The sequence below is a fragment of the Ambystoma mexicanum genome, chromosome 11 (assembly GCF_040938575.1).
Source record: "Ambystoma mexicanum isolate Mex_15411 chromosome 11, UKY_AmexF1_1, whole genome shotgun sequence".
NCBI lineage: Eukaryota > Metazoa > Chordata > Amphibia > Caudata > Ambystomatidae > Ambystoma > Ambystoma mexicanum.
In genome coordinates this window covers 931,209,162-931,230,544 of record NC_090934.1, presented here as the reverse complement: position 1 = coordinate 931,230,544, position 21,383 = coordinate 931,209,162, and the positions used below count along the sequence as shown (strand labels likewise).

The 21,383-nt window shown below is 46.2% G+C and overlaps 1 protein-coding gene across 2 annotated transcripts in view; it reads right to left on the bottom strand.

The window, feature by feature from the left end:
* Positions 1 to 21,383, bottom strand: part of DEAF1 (DEAF1 transcription factor) — a 364,344-nt gene that overhangs the window by 151,207 nt on the left and 191,754 nt on the right. For both annotated transcript variants that reach the window (XM_069624041.1, XM_069624040.1), the window contains exon 10: positions 4,275 to 4,337. In XM_069624041.1, coding sequence (XP_069480142.1) covers positions 4,275 to 4,337 — 63 coding nt within the window. The remainder of the gene's footprint in view (positions 1 to 4,274; positions 4,338 to 21,383) is intronic.

Here is a 21,383-nt window from a genome sequence, read left to right as displayed (position 1 = left end):
TTTTCAAATTATTTTTACTTCGTTTTTATGGACAATATTGCCTTTACTGCGTTTGGCCCAAGACTGTGGCCAGTGCCGAAAATGGCTGTGTCACAAAGTCTTTTTTTCGGTCCTTTGGCCATTTTGTCCCTTTGCCTTCACCCAGGCCGAGAGACCCGGGTATTCCGTATTGGGGCTTGCGGCCTCCTGCAAAAACTGCATCTTTTGCGGGCTCCTGCATGTCACGTGGGCTAGTCCCCAGGAAGAGGTTTGGGACTGTCTGGTCCCAATTAACAATACTGGTGCCAGTATGTCTGCTATGTCTGAATGACTGGAACCACTGTGGGCCACGACTGGCCCACGCCTGTCGTGCATGCAAGACAGCAGATGTTCCATTGACTATCCCAGATTTGAGCGCGAAATGAATCTTGGATAAGAGAAGGGGCTCTGCATCCATTCCAGGTCGATCATCTGAAGTTCACACCAAACTACAGAAGGAGCCAAGTATTCTGAAATGAAAGGGCATACCCATGCAACCGCCGGAGACGTGCTGGAAGGTTGTCACCCTAACCCCGCTGTTGTCCCGTCGGACCCCTGCTTTTGTATCGTACCAAGAAGGCCTGCAAGGGCGCTTCTACCCTTTGCAGTACTGGGACCAACTACTCTCGGCACCTCCTGTTTAACCTTGCAAAGAGCCTCTTCGGAAGGGCTCCCAGTATAGTACTGTTATAGGATGTGGTCTGTCTGGACAGCGACACTTGTGCGAGTTGTTGAATCGAATCACTAAGCTGCCTCCCCCTCTCCAAGTGTGCAGTCAGAAAGTTGTGTGTCAGAGCAGCCAGAGGTATTGTCTTTAACCAAAGAAGAAGACTTACAGTGCAGCAGGTTTAACCACTGATATTTATAAACATCACCCATTACTGCATTTTGGAAAACTATGTAACACCTACCCACAGCCAACACACCAGCTCAGATGATGATGTTGATTTGGTGTCTGGTACATGAAAGAAACTGAAAAGTGCAGTGGAGTTGTTTCATGTTTATTATTATTATTAGGGCATTTATTAAGTGCAGACCTAGCTTTGTGAAGCAACAGAGCGCTTTACAATCATATGGGGAAGAACACGGTGAAGCAGCAGAGAAGAAGGGAGGGGGGAGCTAACAGGGGAGGGTGGGCAATTGGCAGAACGGGATCTACAAGCAATCAGAAGAGGAAACAGTGAGGAGCAGATCACTGACTCTCACGTAGGGTGGGTAGTGGAGGATGTGTGACCTTGGTGTTAGGGAGGAGCCATTCCTTGAAGAGGAAGGTCTTGAGCTCTTTCCTGGTACATGCCTGTGGTTGGGAAACAGATAGCTGTAGTAGTGAATGAGAGGTCCTGACCAGTTGCTGACTTACACATGTCATTGCCTATTGTGCCAGCATTCGGTTTGAATCCTATTTTAATCTACCAGGGCCCTCACACTCTGCAGAGTGACAACCAATGCTCAACCCAGCAAACTTCAGAAACTCACAACTTTTAAAAGTAGAAATTAAGCAACTTAAGGTATAACACCAAACATTGTTTTTGTTTATTCACAAATCAGTCAAACTTTTCACAGACATCTTCCCACTATTGTTTTCTCAGTAATCTATAATACTTAAATCATAATTATATTATAAGGTATATCAATCAATCTTTTCACAAAGCCTCATGGAGTATTCTCTCAGCTCGACACAATTCGGTCAGCAGACCATCTTCAGATGGATAAGAGGCTATAAAGAATCATAAAGCAACAACTTAATTAAGTACTCTATTTAATATATATTAATGCTCACCCCTACTCGACAAACTGAGAATGATTTCAGCAAACTATCCAAAATTAATGGAGTACCTTAATAAAACAATCTGTTTAAAAGATTGAATTTCATTCAAAACATTTTGTTCCCTCCTGAGAAAAGAGGAGAAGGGATATGATCACTATATGTGTTTATAAAAAATCCTAAGGATTTCTAAAGCAATCATTTAAGTGGATTATTTTATTAAGGTACTCTATTCATTTTGGAAACTTAGGGGTGTACAGGTGAGCTGTGGAATTGAGTCCTACAATTAACTTGTTGCTTTATGATTCATTATAGCCTCTTATGCTTCTGAACATGATCTGCTTACCAAAACGCATCAAGCTGAGATAAGGCTTTGTGAAAAGATGACTTGATTGCTATACCTTATTGTATAATTATGATTTAAACATTATAGATTATTACTGAACATTTGGGAAGTTTTTTGTGAATTGTTTATGACCGATCTTTTTTGATTTTATAGCTGAAGTTGCTAAATGTCTAGTTTGCAAAGTTATGAGTTTCGGAAACTCGCTGGTTTAAGCACTGGTTGCCCTTCTGTAGACTGTGACGGCACTGGCAGGTGATATTCAATTCACACTATGTGACGGTGTAGTTGCCAATAGCTCCCCACAAATATTTCTGAATTATTTTGACTTTGATGGTGAATCTTCAGATACCTACCTAGGTGTGCAGCTAACTCACTTTCTTGTTGTGAATCCTATTAATGGCATGATCAGAAGCACCACTTGTCAAAACGTAATGGGCTTGCCCACACACAGTACTCTTAGCCCTTGAAGTCTATGGGCCCTCCCACAGGGACCAGCCACCACTTAAAGTTCTGAGGCTCTCGTACATAGCGCAGCTCCCTCTAAAGCTCACAATCTCTCGCAGAGCCCAATGCCCCTCTCATGCGTGAGGAGTCTCCATGTAAGATGAACCCCTCCCCCATGACTGTGTCATTCCTTCTCCCCTGTATAGCAACTTACAGGAGGAAGGGCTAGTACAGCTGCATATGCCACTTCCTGACAGCCAAAGCAATGCTGGAGTTGAGCTCCCTCCAGTTTACATGCATGAGGCAATGAAAACAATGTGTGTCTGCTTACTATCTCACCCTGGCCGAGGGACTCTTCACAAATGTGGCCGCTGTCAGTGGGGTGATGCTCCCAACTGCTATTTCGGGTGGGGTCAGTAACAGGGGTCTGCAGCTGGTTGAAGCTACTGGTACCACTGGCGCTGATCTGATTGGGCATACCAGGTGTGTGTGGCTGTTTCATGCACCTTGGCAAAGCGTGACTGATGGTAGAGTGCTGCACTTGGCTCTCGGACATACTAGCACTTGCACCCTTACACTTGCTGAGGTGGTTGATGGTGGCAGCCGGGTCAATGTAGGTGGGGCACTCCTTCATCTGGTGCATTTCTTCTTGTCACCAATGAGTATGGCTTTGCATGTCCATCAACTCCAGGGTGCGGACCTTGCCTCTTGGTTCCTGCCTCACTTTCTCCCATCAGCTCTCCACCCTGTAGAAGACCCCCACCCCTCCTTGATGGTCTTTTCCGGTGGGAGGTCAAAGCACTGACATACCCAGAACCATGGGCTGTGTAGAGGAAGTCGAGGTCTCCAATCCATTGGACTCCTGTTCTGCCTTGCCCCTCCGCAAAGACCGGTACACAGTGAGGACCTATCACCACCTCAACCTCCGTAGGTATATCCACCACCTGCTGCGGCACCATAACAGGATGATCCTCCCCCAGAGGTACCTTCCCAACATGAGGGTCCTCCTAAAGGGCCTTCCCGTCCTCAGCATGCTCCTCTGCTGGGTGGAGACCACTTCCTCCTCAGAAGTTCAGCCACCTTGACAGGAACCATCACTATATTTCTCCCCTGGGATCCTTCCTGCAATCGCCCCCTACTCCCACATGAGAGGCATACTGGTGTCCTTCTGCACCACCTGCATGCCCTCCTGACTCACCACCTGCAGGCCCTGTCTTTGTGGGAGCCTCCCCCAAGGACCCTGCTTTCCTTCCATCTGTGCTCAGGTCCTCTTGCGAGTGCCGATTGCCCGGCCTCCAACTCCACTCAACCCGCCGCCAATGCCTCAGCCTACCCCGCTGACTAAGGACAGGCAGAGCTGTGTGGCCCGGTTCCATGAACCTGTGCCAACCAACAGAACACGTTTCTCCTCCTCAATCATGGGGTAATACTCCTTCAAGGAGAAATGGTGCTCCTTCTACCTTCTTCCCTTCAGGGCTACCAAGTGTGCAATCCCTAGGATTTACTATAATCTTTTTCTATTTGTATTTCTTGTGTTAAATTCTGAAACCCTTTCCCACAACCCTCCTCAAAGCAGTAATGAATATCCTTAACCAGGGCATGACTCTGTCTTCATTGTGAACCCAGAAATGTCACTGGGTGGCATAACGTATCAATCCAAACACATTTTGTATATGAGATCAAGAAAGAGGAGTCACTTGCCTTGATGATGATTTCTGTTTTCCCATCAATGTCCTCTGTATGCTGAAAAAGTTGATTATGGAACTGAAATAAAGATTAAAATGTATTAGCCCAAATAAAGCAGTCTATAATGGCAAAATTTACAAAACAGGAAAAAATATTGTATTAGATATGATATCTGATATAAGCATAGTCAGAACCTACTACCAAGGGCAAAACGAGTGCAAACACTCTGCAATAGTTAACAGTGTCTTGGTGTCCATCGGGCTCTCTAAGGAGAGCAACCCTCCTTGGCCCCTTTGCATAAAAAGGGTAATGTAGAGCTTTTTGCACAAACCCTGATTAGTTTATCCTCATACACTGAAAACAAAGAACTTGCTCACCTATTCAGTATGACCTGAAGTCCTGGGTTTGCCTAGATGAGTCCAGTTTGCATTGCTCTCAAATCAGTTTTCTCACTATCTGTGTCCAAGATATTTAGGTATCTCTTTTTTAACGGACGATGAACATTTTTCCAACATTTACAAACCCCTACCACATCCAGGATTTGGTCACCAGACATTACATCATTTCAACAAAATAATAGCTTTATTGGATGTGAATCTGCATGATCTTTAGCCCTCCACATCATAAGAAATGATTACACTACACAAACTTTGAGCCAGATCACTTTGCATGAAGTGAGGTCCCACAGAGATCCACCATGATAAAACAGAAGGCAGTGGATACACAAATCCTGCAGTAAGCAGGGGTGGACTGGCCAACTGGAAACTCTGTAGATGTCCCAGTGCAACTCTTTATCATCGGCCTCTTTTGTGGGATTCCATACTTTATTTCAACATTTTCTTATGGGAAAGGGGTTGGGCTTGTTCCAAATTTGTAATTTGGGGCCAATTTGGAAATTATTTCCCAGGCCTGTTTTGATTCCGGGTCCACCCCTGGCCAGTAAGTCTTATAGAAAACAACTTTGAGATTTTACAGAGACAGGTAAAAGGGAAGTATAGGAGTCTCAAAGGGAAGTGTAGGAGCTGCAGTTGTAAACCCTGGTGCCAACGATTGTAAATGATTCATGTGCCATTATTTACTATACAACCTAAACCTAACTCCTGACCATTGACAATCAGTCACTAGCGGAGCTCTGCAGGATATATATGCAAAAGGTATGGGAGCACCTCTACCGAGAACAAACACATCCAAATAACCTGTTCTCTGGGTAGGTTCCCACTCAGGAGGGGTCTATAACCCCATTTGAGCTCACTGTACCTGTCACAGAGGAGAAATAACCATTTGCATATCAGGCTGGTCGCACCCACTTGGGCAGTCCAACACCGAAATGCTAGGCAATTCTCCTCTGAACAAGAGTGCCAACAGCAACCCCAGACACGTGTTTTAGCCTAGGAGGGCCTCAGTGAGGGGAAGCTGTGCCTCTCTTAGCACAGTGAGAAAGGGGTCCATATCTGGATTACCCTGGGTAATTTAGGATAAAACCTCAAGTACCTAAACATATATGCAAAAGGTCTGAGAGCCCTTCTACCGAGAACGAATACAGCCACATAGGACGTTCTATGGGTTAGTTCCGACTCAGGTGGCTCTACAGTCACATATTAGCACACTGTACCTTTCACAGAGGAGAAATATTAATTTGCATATCAGGATGGCCCCACCCACTTGGGCAGTCCAACACCGAAATGCTAGGCAATTCTCCTCTGAACAAGAGTGCCAACAGCAACTCCAGACACGTTTTTCACCCAAGTCGGGCTTCATCAGTGAGGTGAAGCTGTGCCTCTCTAAGCACAGTGAGCAAGCGGTCCATGTCTGGATTACGCTGGGTTAACTAGGGTGAAACCCCAAGTTTTACATAATTACAGAGAAGTGTGGGAGCCAATCTACTGAGAACAAACATGGGTCAAATACCCTGTTCTATGGAATTTCTTCCACTCCAGCGTAATCCAGACGTGGACCCCATGCTCATTGAGCTTAGGGTGCACAGCTTCACCTCACTGATGAGTGCCGACTAGACCAAAACACTTGTCTGGGGTTATTGTTGGTACCTTTGTTCAGAGGAGAATTGCCTAGCATTTCGGTGCTGGACTGCCCTTGTGGGTGGGACAAAGACTGATATGCTAATAGATATTTCTCCTCTGTGAAGGGTGCAGTGAGCTAAAACGTGGTTGTAGACCCTCCCGAGTGGAGGAAATTCCATAGAACATGGTATTTGACCCATGTTCGTTCTCAGTAGAGGGGTTCCCACACTCCTCTGTGGAAACTCTGCAGGATATAGGTGGTGAACTAAAACATCAGTACACTTGCAACCATAGTTTTCAGGCACTTAAGAGGAAGAACACAAGCTCTCTCAAGAGTCTCAGGAGCACAAAGTGCTGCAATGGAAACAATACAAGTTGAATTATGATACCTAAGTGACTTGTGGAGAGAAAATATAATTTGTAGACACATACCACTATCAGGTAATACAAAGGATTTCTGATTGGCCAATGCATCAGAAGCATCAGCAGCAGAAAGTCAAGCACACTTTGTCAGTCTAGCACGCTTGAAAGGACAGTTTTAGAGACATATGATTGAATCTGTCCCAGTAATTTCAGCAAATAATAGACACTTCCATATAAAAGACTGTCGCTTCCCTGAGTCAACCAGGAAAGCACTTGAGTTACAAAAAAAGGAAAACAGGATAATCAGCAAGTGGGACTTGATGCATAAGAAGATTACGTGTTTAAAATGTTCAGTCATCTTCCTGACCACTTGTCACAAGCAATGAGAGGGCTGCCAAAGCACGGTTTGGCAGGCATCAAATATTGAGCTACAGGGTACTGTCGTGGCAAGGGCAATTGAGCATGCAGCAAACCCCGGAGGATAGGGCCTCTGCTTTGCCTCCTAGCGTTATGCAAACTTACAGCTGCTGTCCTATAGGGTCAAACGTGGTGAAGGGTCTTCTATCCATCAGAGAGTGGCCAGGCTGCCTCCTATATCCTTTGTAAGCGGAAAAGCCAATCACTTTCAGGTCTGCTAGAGAGAGCTTAAGCCCTCTCTCGCCTGGGGTTCTATTAAATGAGAACCACTACATGGGCTTTAATCAAATGCAGGGCAGTTTCTAGAGAATATTGCGTCTGGGGTGTAACACCACAATACGCCCTCTCAAGTTGCTTTCCTACTGCTACCCCATCCTACACGCCCTCTCCCACATTATTAAAATCATTGCAATTTAAATAACGTTTCATTGACTTGGATTTAACATTAATAAGTACAAACCGGAATTAATTTTCACTATCATGTGTTTATGTTCATCATTATAAAAATGAAGGGCATATTTGTGCTGTGTAATTTTTCCAAAAAATGTTGCTCCAAATGTAAAGTGTAGCAAGAGATAGTGGCTCTCTTCAGATGGTGAACACAGTGCTCAGACACCGCCCAAATGCTCCAAGGGAAGAAAGGAAGAGGGGTGTGACAGAAAGGGAAAGAGGTAGGCAGTGGGGACAATGGGGTAGTTCCCAGCTATAGTCAGGAGGGTTAGGTTACACAGAGTGCCTCAAAGCTGCTTTAAAGCGCTATGGGGGAAGACAAAAGAAGTGGGTAGGCTAAGGGGAAGCAGACATATTGCCAAATGATTTGACTACACAGACTCACATTATAAAAATACCAGCCAAACGGTCCGTGTGAACGAGCCTTTAATGGCCAATCTGCCATACATGGAAGATATTTGTGTAAGGTTTGTCTTAATAATTTCACAATAAATGAATTAATAAATAAAATCTGTCATGTAGTGAATGTGCCTGAATATATGATGGCAATGTCTACAAAATGGCATGACTACTTAGGCTTCCTAATTGTGAAAGTACCTGGGCATATAATGATAACTTCTGGCAAACAGTTGCACGCCGGATGAATAGCTCATGTGCAATGCGCTCATTTCAGGAAAGGGACAAAGCCATGCGACAAGTTCATAACCGTGGCTGGGACGACTAGGCCCTTCATCCATCTGCAGGTCATGAGTCAAGCATCATAAGTGGTTAATAACACTGTTTATTTCAGAGCTTTAAAGCCGCCCATCTACATGTAGAGCTATAGAAAATGATAACATGTTAGTTTGTGATGAATGTATAAGCCCAACATATTGAAATACCTAGTAAATAGTATGAGTTTCAATTGTAACACTAACCAAATTGTGAAGGTACTTGCGCATGCTATGTCAATACCTACATTAGCAACAAAGAAAACATGTTCTGTACACACAAGTCATTAGTGCTGGCTTTGTCAATGCGTGTTATCTACGTTTACCCAACATTATTTTTTCCCTACTTAAAGTTTTTTTTGCCTTCCAGTAAACAGCATAGTTTGACATTGTCACTTCCCGTAACCTGAATAAGTGTTCTCCAGTTTTCAGCTTTAATGTAACAGTACAATGCATTCTGGGAGTTGCATTCTTTTTTATAACAAGATTAGCAACCCAGAAAACAGTGCTATTTTAAAGACAGCCCAGTGGTGGCCCGATGACATGAAGACACTCATTTGATCACCCTAAAACATCCCACAAACAAGAATGTAAATTAGCATAGTCACCTGCTACAAGACCAAACCTTCCTCATCATATATATGCCTTATATGCCTTCCTTTTACCATTTACCTTGGTCTCCCACACCTACCCCCCTACAATCCCCTACTTCCCATCCTCCACCCCTACCTCAGTCATCCTTCTACCATGCACCCGCCTCTATATGTTTCTGCAAGGTAGAAGACTCCAGCCTCGTAGGACATAGTGAGACAAGGAAGAGTAGGGACTACCATACAGAGTACATAAAGGAACTGAGACGAGGAGCATTCCACCTAACCCAGTGGAGAGTAATAGTAATAACACTGGGACGAAGAAGATCTGCGGAGGAATATCAAGCACAACGCAGAGCCAAGATACGCGTTGCATTCAATATGGACATTTCAAATACATAAAAAGGGGAGCAGGACTGCAAAGTTTGTCCGATCCACCCTGGAGGAGCCACGAGAAAGAGGGTCGATCCGGGGTGGGAGAACCACTTGACAGCGACCACCAAGAGAAGCTCCAGGCTGGGACGGCGCGAGAAGGGAGAGCTGTGGAACCCATAGAAAGCTTGCAGCCTCAGCAAGAAGGCAGACCACGAGAGCCGGGGAAGCCCCACAGCTAATTACAGATGTCAGGGAAGACCCAGGACGAGCGCGTGCCATGAGAGAATGTACGCTTATTGCTGGGAAGGCAATGGGGCTCCGAGGACGGTGGTGGAGAGCCAAAATGTGAGAGCAAACCAGAACTACAGGGTCTGTAATCCTGACCAAAGGGAAGACTCAATATCTTATTTTGGGTCGCATGATAGCACTTGGCAGGAGAGTGACCCACATCTATCAGAACAGAAAGCTACACAAAAAGGTGAGTTTGGGATTCGCATCCACAAGAAAGCTTAGAATAGAGGGTCTGGGACCCGAACCCAGGGGAAGAGACACAGCCAGACATTGGGCCGCATGATAGTACTTGGCAGGAGAGTGAAACAAGTTTATCCATAAGGAGGGCCACATAAAAAAAGCAAGTCTGGTACCCGCACCCATAAAAAGGAAGAAAGGATCCTTGGCACCTCTTTATAGTCACAGTACCTGGCATAGTGGTAAGCCAGGTGGGTTGTGTATAACGAAAGGTAAAGGAAACCAGGGGAAGAAGCCATTCCATTTAACAACCCAAATTGCTAAGAAGCCTGAGAAAGGCCAGGGGAGGCATTCCCCCAGAAAACATTTTGTTCTTTGAGAAGCCTGAACAAGGCCAGGGTAAGGGAGACATTCCCCCAACAGAGACTTGAGCAACCCAAAAACCTGAGGAAGGTTAGGGAGAGGGAGTCATTTCCCCCCAACACAGTGAACTGGGGCCAGAGGGGAGGGAGTCACCCCCTTTGTCATGTCAAGAAAACTGAGTAACCATATATTCGCAAGACATTATAGTGAAAACAACTATGATACTGAAGGAACACTGATTTGTAACTATGTTTTGAGAAACCCACTGAAGCTAAATTAATCTTACTTTCACACGAGACTACGACCCGAGGAAGGAAGACATCCTCTCAGAACACAGTCTCAATTTGGAATTGTTGAAAAAAAACAATGATTTAGTTCAGTTCAGAGTTTTAAGTTGAGGAAGAGAAACCTGTATTAGGGTTAGTTAGGGTTTTTCCTCCTTTGTTTTTGCTAATAAAAATCTTTGCCAATCATCATGCCACGATTGTTTCAGACTCGTTCTTCTGCACCGTTACATGTAATTAAAAGTTACATCTTACTTCTCCATTATGTCTATCTTAGTTAAATACATGTGCAGGAGCTCTAATTCTTAAATTAGAGTTACATTTTCTCTTCAATTTTGGAAATAAATGCCCCCGATTTAAAAAACAAAATAAATATCAAACCTCCAGTAGAGTACATTTGCCTGGATTACATCAACATTCACTTGGAAACAGATGAAGAAAACAAAGAAACGGAGATGGTTGCCACTACTGCCTTATCCAATAATCGTACAGCTCTACTGAGAGAGGATCTCTGCACACTAACAAAACCTTTGAATCTGCTTTCATTTACAGAATTCACACTTTTTCAAGGTGCTCCAATTTTTCTTCAGCCCATACCCAGGGAAAGTATTTTGATAGACAAGGCTAGTTTGAGTTTCTTGTTTTTTGTTCAGTTTTGCGTCTTGTACTTCAATAGTCGTATCCTTCACTGAGGGACTCCTTAGCAGTTGTGATGAAGTCCCGCATTTGAGGCCGCTAACTGGGGTGAGAGAAATCCGGCGAGCTCGAGTATGCCAGCCTCTCTGTGATGCAGGCCCCGAAGGAGGACCATGAATGATCCTCTAAGATCACTCTTCCTTTCCAAACCTCTGCAGTAGCGTCATCCACGTAACCACTGCCAATTATTCAAGTAAGTCAGATAATAGAATGGTGAAACAGCAATTATGTTTTTTTCGAGTCCCACTTGCTAGTGTGGAGCAGAACCTGATGAGAAAGAAATATGAAGCTCTGGATAGGATTGTGAACATGAGTTTACCACATACAATCACATCAGAGGGAATCTCAATCACCCAAGAGCAGCAGTTTGGGGAGGGCAAATGGTGCACAAATGCTCAAAGGAGGCCACAATGGCAGAATTAAGCAGCAGCTCTGACAGAGCCCCCTGATTTCAAGATGGACGCCCCAGTTTACATAGATAAAGCATGTGGAGCAGCAGGCAGCACACAGGAAATCCAGACATCAGGAGCTACACAAGTGGAAGGAGGGCACTAGGACATTAACCAATACAACACTAAGCCTAATTAATCTGCACAGGTGTCTCCACTGATTTTTAAGTTTTGTCATACCTATTAGCTAGATATTTAAGAATTTAACTTAAAGTGTCCTTCAATAAAATAATTGTATTGCCAAAAATCTGCTTTTCTTACCCTATTATATGGCACAGAGGTTTACTGCCAGAAAGGCGCAGTCATTTTAAGCATCCAGTCCTGACATTCTCCCACCCGGCAGAGGATGTGTTTATTCACCTGAATGTTTTTTTATTAGTTTTATTGAAGCCGGTCCAATCATTGCAAAGCCACTTGGTTTGCCCATTCTAAATTCAAAGCCCCAGATAACAAAAGGAACACCAGTCAGATAAATACTTCCTTGAAAAAGTATCTCCAGGTATGGGAAGCTTGCACAGAAGGGTATGGTCACAAAGGGAGGATGGTGACTTTCATTCTTGCCTCTGTGTTAAGACTTCTTGACTCCAGAGCTAATGTATATATTGAGGAGATCACTTAAGAACACTTTGGCACAATGCACGCACAAAACAAACCAGGGCCAGCATTCTTTCTTTCCAATGGAGCCCAAAGGAAAGTGGGCAGATTAGACCGAGGGCTTTCAACATTACGGCCTGTGCGGAATGGGTTAACGGGTCCCGCTAATGGGTGCGGACCCGTTAACACCATTCCGCACGATTACAAGCTCCCCTTGCGGGACCGGTAAGGAACGCCTGGTCAAACCAGGCGTCGTTACCGGGTCCCACGAGGGGAAGAGGGAGCAAACATCGGGCCGCTCTTAATCGGCCCGTTGTTTGCTCCCTCTCCCATTCCCATTGAGCTCTATGGGGGCTCAGATGGGAATGGGGAAGGTCCAGGCCCGGGTTCCCAGAGGGAGGAATTACCGGGCCCTCCGTACTCAGAATGGCCCGGTAATTCCTCATTCTGGGAACCCAGTAAAGGAGCCCGGTTTGGCGGCAGCCATGGAGCTGCTAGCTCCATGGCTGCCGCCAAACTCGTAATGAGGCCCTATGTCCTTTAAATGTATGGTTTGTCCTATGGTGCTGAAGGGAAAAACTCCTTGTTGATTCCCTGCTGGGGAGCTGAAGGGGGGAAAATGCTAAAAGGTCTCCCAGAATTCCGGGATGAGGACGCAGATGATGGTGATGTTGATATCCTTATCGAGGATCACAAATATATCAGAAAATTTGATCTTCACTAGAACCCGAAGGGCAATGTGGTCTTGGAGCGGTATTGGTTTGGAGTGCGAGAACAAGAAGAAGGTGAATAAGTGGAAGACTTTTGTAGCCTAGAAGGAATGTGTGACTTCAAGGCAGGTCACGATAAAAGATCTGTGATCAATTCTCGATTAAGTACAGGAATGACTGCCTTTTTTAAAAAAAACTTTATTACTGGCAATACAGATTGTAGATCATTATAGTTATAACATAACAGTAGGACATTCATGCATGAGGTGGATTCGGTTTAGGTTATGGCTTCGGGTTGCTTTATCGCTGTTTCATCCGTCCATATTGTCTTGTGAAGTGTCTGTGTTCAGTAGGTATGACCTGAGGGGGGGCCCATATGTCTTTGGGTCTCGAGGTGGTACGAATGCCTCGTATATAAGTCTCTTCGCATTCCTGAACGTTTATCAGGTCCCGGAGCCAGGTGCTTTGTGTTGGAGGGGCTATGGATTTCCATTTCATAAGTATGCAGCGTTTGGCTATAGCTCCTCCCACTGCAAATAGTCTGCGGGTCTTCGTGGTTGCTTTCCCAATATCCCCTAGTAGGTATTTCAGTGGCGTGGCCGGAATCTGTGTGTTCAGCATATTGTTCATTGTTTCTGCGACTTCTTCCCAGAATCTTCTGATTGGTGGGCATTCCCAGTACATGTGTATCGAGTTTGCAGCTCTTACGCCGCACTTGGGGCATGTCGTTTGTTTCGAGGGGTCGAACTTGGCAATCTTACTAGGAGTGACATGTAGGTGATTTAAAATGTTGAACTGTATAAGTCTGAGGTTAGCGCATAGGGAGATGTCTTTGGTATATCTGCAGCAATTTGCCCAGTGCTGCTCATCAATTTTAATGTTTAAGTCTGCTTCCCATTTGCTTTTCATCTCGTTCTTGGATGGGGCATTGTTTTGCACTGTTCTGTACAACGTGGAGACGCTGCTGGTAAAGCCATCCTGTGTCAGAATATCAGTTAGGAATTTATGTATAGGTGGCGCCATCGGGAAAGACAGCCACTTCTTCTTGCATGCCACTTTTAGACGTCGGTGCTGTAGCATTGTCCCGCCCTGTTCTGGATCTCTGTAGCTGTAAGAAACCGTTCCTCTGGAAAAAGGTCTCCCACCTTAGCCTGCTGTTCTAGGTCCCATCTCATCTGTATCGTTCGGTCCCCAGTGGGTTCGAGTCCGGGATAGTGCCACAGTGGTAGATGTGGCCAGTATGGTGTGTCGCATCCCACTCTCTTAAGGATCTGTGTCCATGCGCGTACCATCGATGACACTGGGTCTGCCAGATTTCTCTCTTCTGTCCCCTTAGCGAAGATCATGCTCTTAAGGTTCGTAGGAGATGCCGCAAACTCTTCTGCTCGTATGTGTGCGTAGTGCTCAGTAGCATCATTCCCGTATCTCGCGAAATGTGCCTGTGCCGAGTGGTAGTACAGAAGAAAGTCTGGAGCCGCTAGCCCACTGGTGCCATAGCTTTCGCACAGTTTAGCCCAGCTTATTCTGGCTGTGCGTCCCCCCAGACGAATTGGGATGATAGTTTCTGTATTGCTGCTCGTCTGCCGCTTGCCCCACATCCTTGTCGCATCTCGGAGGTAAGAAGCAGAACTACAACATACCTCGTTCATACCCATGCCTCCACACTAGATGCTTCAGATTACGCACTCGCACGCTGCAGGCCACTTTCAACTCCTATCCCCTCCCCACGAGCACCCGCAATGCCCGGCTATGCTCACGCACCTTGCCGCCCTCGCCACTTGTGATCACGGCTAGACTCTTCCGCCCAAACACAAAGCCTACAGCTACCACGAACACGTACAATATAGTGGATAATAAAGTACTCTACCACACCCACATTTGTGCCACCCCCAAACAAAATGTGTTACCACTTGTATCCACCACCACTGAAAGTGAGTCCCCAGTGTAAAATCTGTGGTTTGCAATTCTTCTACCACCATTTTGAATGCTACTGTGCAAAATGTGTTACCACTTGTGTCCACCACCACTGAAAATGAGCCCCCCAGTGTAAAATCTATAGTTTGCAATTCTTCTACCACCATTTTGAATGCTACTGTGCCAAATGTGTTACCACTTGTGACCACCACCACTGAAAATGAGCCCCCCAGTGTAAAATCTGTGGTTTGCAATTCTTCTGCAACCATTTTGAATGCTACTGTGCCAAATGTGTTACGACGTGTGTCCACCACCACCGAAAATGAGCCCTCCAGTGCAAAATCTGTGGTTTGCGATTCCTCCAGCTCCCGTAGCACAACCATGCACACCACCCCACCTACGCTCCCCACAACCCCCCCCAGCCACTACCGAACCCCATCTTAAATGCGCCATGATTAACGCTAGGTCCATCAATCCACGACCTCCTAACCACCCATGACCTCGATCTGCTCATGATCTCAGAAACATGGCTACACGAGGCCTCCGGCCCGGCGCTCGCCCTGGCACTACCACCTGGATATTCCATCACTAGACAAGATCGTCTATCCAAAGGTGGAGGTGTAGCAATTATTGCCAAAGACTGCTTTTCTATCAGGAAGGTAGAGAAATCCTTGCACAACAACAGTGACTACCTGCAAGTCAAAATTAACCTATCTCCCCAATGTACCATTGCTATCCACATTGTCTACCGCCCCCCCAGGCCTAACAGGTGACTTCCAAGCCTCTCTCATCCACCTCCTGTCTGACAACCTAAAAAAACAATCAAAAGCCATTCTCCTTGGGGATGTTAACCTAGGTCTCCTGGACAGTAAGGACCCAGCAGCCAAATCCCTTGACTCAGCCCTCAAGGCTCTGGGCTACAAAAACACCATCTTTAGCCCAACCCACACCCAGGGCAGAACTCTTGACTGGATCCCGCAACATAACTGCCCACTCATCATCACTGGAACCTCTCCCACCCCATGGTCAGACCACCACATCATCACCTTCAGCATCCTCACCACCTGCTCCACTACCCCCTCACCCCAACCACTGCCATCCTGCCTCGCCAGAAGCTCCTGCCAGCTCACTAAGGAAAGGCTACTGCCCTTCCTCCAAGGCCCAGCCTTCAGACCCCCTTTCTCCACAGACCCAGAAACACTTGCAACAGCCTACGAAGTTGCTATTAACTCCATTGCCCCCCTTAAACCCTGTAAATCCAAACCCACCACCCATTCCAACTCCTGGTTCACCCCGGACCTCCTCGCACTCTGCATCGAAAATAAAAGCTGCTCTCACTCAGTGGCAAATGTCTCACTCTGACAAAGACAAGATGACCTTTAAATCCTGCTCCACTAGATATAAAAAAGCAATCACCCAAGCTAAGGCCAAATCCTTTGAATCCAGAATCTCTGAAGCCCAATCCAGCACTAAAGAAATCTTTGCCATTTTTAGAGAGCTAGAGACACCCACCCCGCCCCCCATAACTTCACCAAAGACAAGGCCTGGTGTGATGATATACAAACAGCCATGAAAAATAAATTGAGCCTGCTCCAAAACAAAATACTACCCACTAAGCAAGTCCTACCCAACACAGACACCCCTGTCCCACCACCAGCCCTGGACCCCCACCCAACCTTTTTCATTCAAACACATTTTAGAAAAAGACATCACCAACATAATGAGGAACATCAAACCCTCCAATTGCAAAGGTGATGCATGCCCAGCCACCATTATCAAAGACTGCTCTGAAGCGTTAGCTCCCTTCCTTACAGCCTTTGTAAACGCCTCCTTTGCTACAGGGAAAGTCCCCACCTCCCTCAAGGAAGCCTGGGTCCGCCCTCTCTTAAAAAAACCAACTCTCGACCCCACCTCCCCAAACAACTATAGACCCATCACCACTGTCCCGTTCCTCCTCAAAATACTGGACAAAGCAGCCTACCTGCAAGTTCAACACTTCATTGAAGAGAACAAACTTCTAGGACTCCGCCAATCTGGCTTCCGCCCCAGATATGGGACTGAAACCGCCCTACTTGACCGGAAAAACCAAATGGACGATGCCAGAGACATGGGCAAACCAGCACTTCTCTTACTTCTTGACCTACCCGCAGCTTTCGACCTCGTGGATCATGACGTCCTATGCCACCACCTCTCCTCTACTGCCAAATTCTCCCCTGAAGCCACAGCATGGATCACCTCTTTCCTACAAGACAGAACCATGCAAGTATTCTCGGACCTAGCATCCGCCTCACCAACTATCATACTCTGCGGTGTGCCCCAAAGCTCCTGCCTCTCAAACACCCTCTACAACATCTTCACACGACCCCTTTTTCTCATCCTCGACGCCATGGGCATTTCATACACAAACTATGCCGACGACACACAGATCCTCCTCATCCTCACTGGCAACTATGACACTGACTCCATGACCCTCAACAACCTCTACAACACCATCCAAGCCTGGATGGCAGACAATGGACTATGCCTCAACTCCGACAAGACTGAACTCCTCCTGGTAGGCTCACCCGACACGCTGAAAAATCTAGACTCCCAATTCAGTCATTTCACCATAGGCTCCATCAAAATACCTGTCTCAAAATCAGTCAAAACCCTTGGAGTCTACTTGGATTCCAACCTATCCATGGATAAACAAGTCAACGCTATAGCCTCTGCAGCTGCATATCATGCCAAACTAATCAACGCAGTCAGGCCCTTTCTCTCCAAAGAGAACTGCACAAACATAGCCAGAGCCATCACTGGATCTAGGCTTGACTATTGTAATGTACTCTTTCTAGGCACCTCCAACAAAAACCTAGAGAGGTTACAAATCATACAGAATAGTGCTCTCTGGGCAGCCCAAGGCATTGCCAAAAGAGAACACATTTCGGAGGCCAGAAAACTAGCCCACTGGCTCCCAATAAAAGAAAGGATCATCTTCAAGACTCTGACACTGACCCACAAGTGATTCACCTTACTGCCTCCGACTACGGCTCCCAAAGGATCCACCCCGTCTCCTCTACGAGGCCAACCAGATCACCATATACTAACATGCTCTCTTTGCCATTAGTAAAAAAAGCCAGAGCAGGCGGATCCAGCTTCCCATATCTCGCACCCACTCACTGGAACGCCCTACCTCCCACAATCCGAGGTCAGGCCTCCCTCAGCGCCTTCCGCAAAACCATGAAAACCATCTTATTCACATAAAATGCCTCGCACCAGTTGAATACATATCATATGTTCCTAATGCATAAACTGTATTGTAATGACTAAGTGTACCAACCGAAATATCAGCTCTATGCCTTGTGGAATTCATAATGTACCACTGAATGCCTCTATTCCTGTAACTAAGCTCTTGCAAGTAACAGCGCCTCAGTGCCCATGGGCTACTTGCGCACTATATAAATATAAATAAATAAATACATCGTGTCAAAGAATTTCTTACCCGGCCATATCGGGATGCCGTTGAATAAATATAGCAGTTTTGGTACCACTACCATTTTCAGTAAGGAGATACGGCCATACAGGGAGAGTGGTAATTTAGTCCATAAATTTAAGCTTGCATTCCAACTGTAGCAGTAGTGGAGCATAGTTATTGGCATAGAGAGTATTTCTGTCTGGGGCTCGTATAATGCCTAGGTATCTAGCTCTGGTGGGGGACCACCAAAAGTCGCGCATGGCTGAGGTTTGGACTGTGGAACTGGACAGCGGTATTATTTTCGGACTTAGCCTGATTGATCTTATACCCTGAATGTCTTGTAAATTCCAGAATGTCTCACATCACAGGTGGTAAGTGTGTGTCGGGGTTTCTGATGTAGAGCATTGTGTTGTCTGCATAAAGAGAGATGAACTGCGGGGATCCCATGATGCGGATACCTCTCCAGGCATGTTTGGTACGCAGTTATGCCGCCATTCCTTCTATCGTTAATGCACAAATTAATGGGGAAAGTGGGCAGCCTTGCCTGGTGCCTCTCTGTAGGTGGAATCTGGAAGATAATGTCTTGTTGGTCCGTACTTTGGCGACAGGGTTGTGGTACAGTAGTTTTATAAGTTGTAGGAAACCTGGGCCAAATCCCATTTTTTGGAGTATTGCATACATGTACCTCCATGAGATGGAGTCAAACGCTTTTTCAGCGTCTAATGTAACTGCTACTGTTTTTGCATGAGGGTCCATCTGGGAGGGTATAGCGAAGAATCTTCATAAATTAAGAGCGGTGGAGCAGCCTGGTATAAAGTTTGATTGGTCTGGGTGCACGAGTTTGGACATGAACGGGTTCAGCTTGTTTGCGATGGCTTTAGCGTAGATTTTAGTGTCGACATTGATTAGACATAGCGGTCTATGCGAGGATGGATCGTAGGGAGGTTTGTTTGGTTTCAATAAGACTGTGATGATTGCTTCTCTCATTGATGGTGGCAGAGTTCCCTTCTCCAGGGACTCCTCCCAAACTTCCAGTAGTCGTGGGGCCAAGACCTCCATGAGTATTTTGTAGAGATCTGTCGTCAGGCCGTCTGAACCTGGTGCTTTGCCTTCCTTGAGATCTTTGATTGCTTGTGTTAAGTTTTTCAGGCTCAGGGGTAGGTCAATGACGGTTCTATCCTCCAGGGACAGTGTGGGGAGCGGAAAGGAGTCCTGTAGTTCCTCTGTTGTCACTTGATCTGTGTTCATGTACAGTTTGGTGTAGAACCTCAGGAAAACCTTGTTCACCTTCAGGGGGTCCACATGTGTTGTTCCTGTCTCCTCCATGATACTGGTAATTTTCCAGAGGCCGTGTTCAGATTTAATGAGATTTGCCAGCATCTTGCCAGATTTATTCCCTTCTCTGTATTTTCTGGCCTTGATCGGTTGTGCCATATACCAGACCTCCTTTTCTGCTAGTTCCCTGAACTCGGCCAGGGTGCTGTGTAGCTGTGCTAGTGTTCCTGGCCCTGGTGCCTCCGGTGCCTCCGTATATGCTCCTTCCGCTTCCTTGATATGGGCCTCAGTTGAGTATGGATTTCTTTTACTGTGCCGTGGATCTTGGATATTAAATGTCCCCTTAGCCATACCTTAAAGGTCTCCCGGACCGTGCTGTGAGAGCTCACCGGGCCTTGGTTCCTCTCGAAGAACTCTTCCACCTCAATTCGGAGCGGTTCAAGTAGTGCGTCGTCTCTCAGGAGGTCCAGTGGCATTCTCCATAGTCGGTGATCCGAGGTGGGCGTCCCTAGGTGTATATCTAGCACCACTGGGGAGTGGTTTGAGGGGGTGCGGGGTAGTATAGTGCATTCCTCTAGGTCGGAGACACTTTCAGTGGAGCATAGCCAGTAGTCAATTCTGGAACGTGACCCATGGACATATGAATGGAATGTGTATTCTTTTCTGCAGGGGTGTAATTCCCTCCACGCATCGGAGAGCGGCAGTAAGGTCATGTCCTTTTTTATGGTGAGTGCTGTCTTTGAGTTCGTCCGCTGGGATGTGGTTGTCCTATCGAGTTTGGAGTCTAGGATGGCATTGAAATCTCCTCCCCATAGCACTCTTGCATTACCAGTTGGTATTAGCAATGCAATGACCTGTTGGTAGAATTCTGGTGTGTCTATGTTGGGTCCATAGGTGTTGACTATGATTATAACTTGACCTTGTATTGACCCCCAAAGTATTATGAATCTGCCATCTGTGTCCACTTCAGTTCTAGTCACTCGGAGCCTTAGTCTATGATGTACCAGTATTAGTACTCCTCTTGATCGCGTTGAGTAGTTTGTAGCGAATAGTTGTGGTCCCCAAGAGTGCCCAAATGAGCTGGAGATTTGGTCCAGTGTGTGCGTCTCCTGCAGCAGAAGGATATTGATATTGTGTCTGTTAGCATATGCCAGTATTTTCCTGGCTTTGATTGAATTGAGCAGCCCCCTGATGTTACAGGTAAGAAGTCTAGTGCTCTTGGTTACCGGATGTGATGCCATTTATCGTTTCTGTTGGTCGTAACATTGCCTCTCAGGTCTTGTAGTGCCCTACTCGTTGATCTCATGCCAGATTTTCTATTTTGAGTACCATTTAACAATAAACCCCTCCAACTTGGGTTGTCAAACTTTCCCCCCCTGAATCTCCCTGCCTCACCATCCCCCTAATCGGGCAGTGTATCCCTTGTAACATATTGCAGTCACGCAATTTTGGAGGTTGCACTTTCCTTTACCGCGCCCGGAGTCGTAGCCTTCAAGGGTGTATTAGTCCTGTCGGTTAGCTATCAAGTGTTTCCGTTCGTAGCTGGAATGTTTGATTCCACATATGCTGTAGCTTCTTCTGGCGTTTCAAAAAATTGGGTTTTGACTGCGTGTTGAATTCGGAGTTTCGCTGGGAACATCATGGCGTAGACAACTCTCCTGTCTCATAGTATTTTCTTGGCGTTGTCAAATGAGCGCCTGGCGGTTTGTACTGCAGTTGAAAAGTCTGGGTATATATGGATGCGATTGGAGTCGTATAGAAGGGGAGCTTTTTCCCTTGCAAGCTTCAGTATTAGGTCTCGGTAGTTGAGCAGGCGTGCTATAATTGTTCTGGGAGGGGCACCAGGTTTTGGGGGGGGGCAGTCAGTGCTCTATGTGCCCTCTCAATTAGGAATTGGCTTGAGAATTGGTCGTCGGGAAACACAGTGTGCAGTAGTTCTTCCAGAAAGTGTTCCATGGGTTTGTTGAGTTTGGATTCTGCAACTCCCACCATGC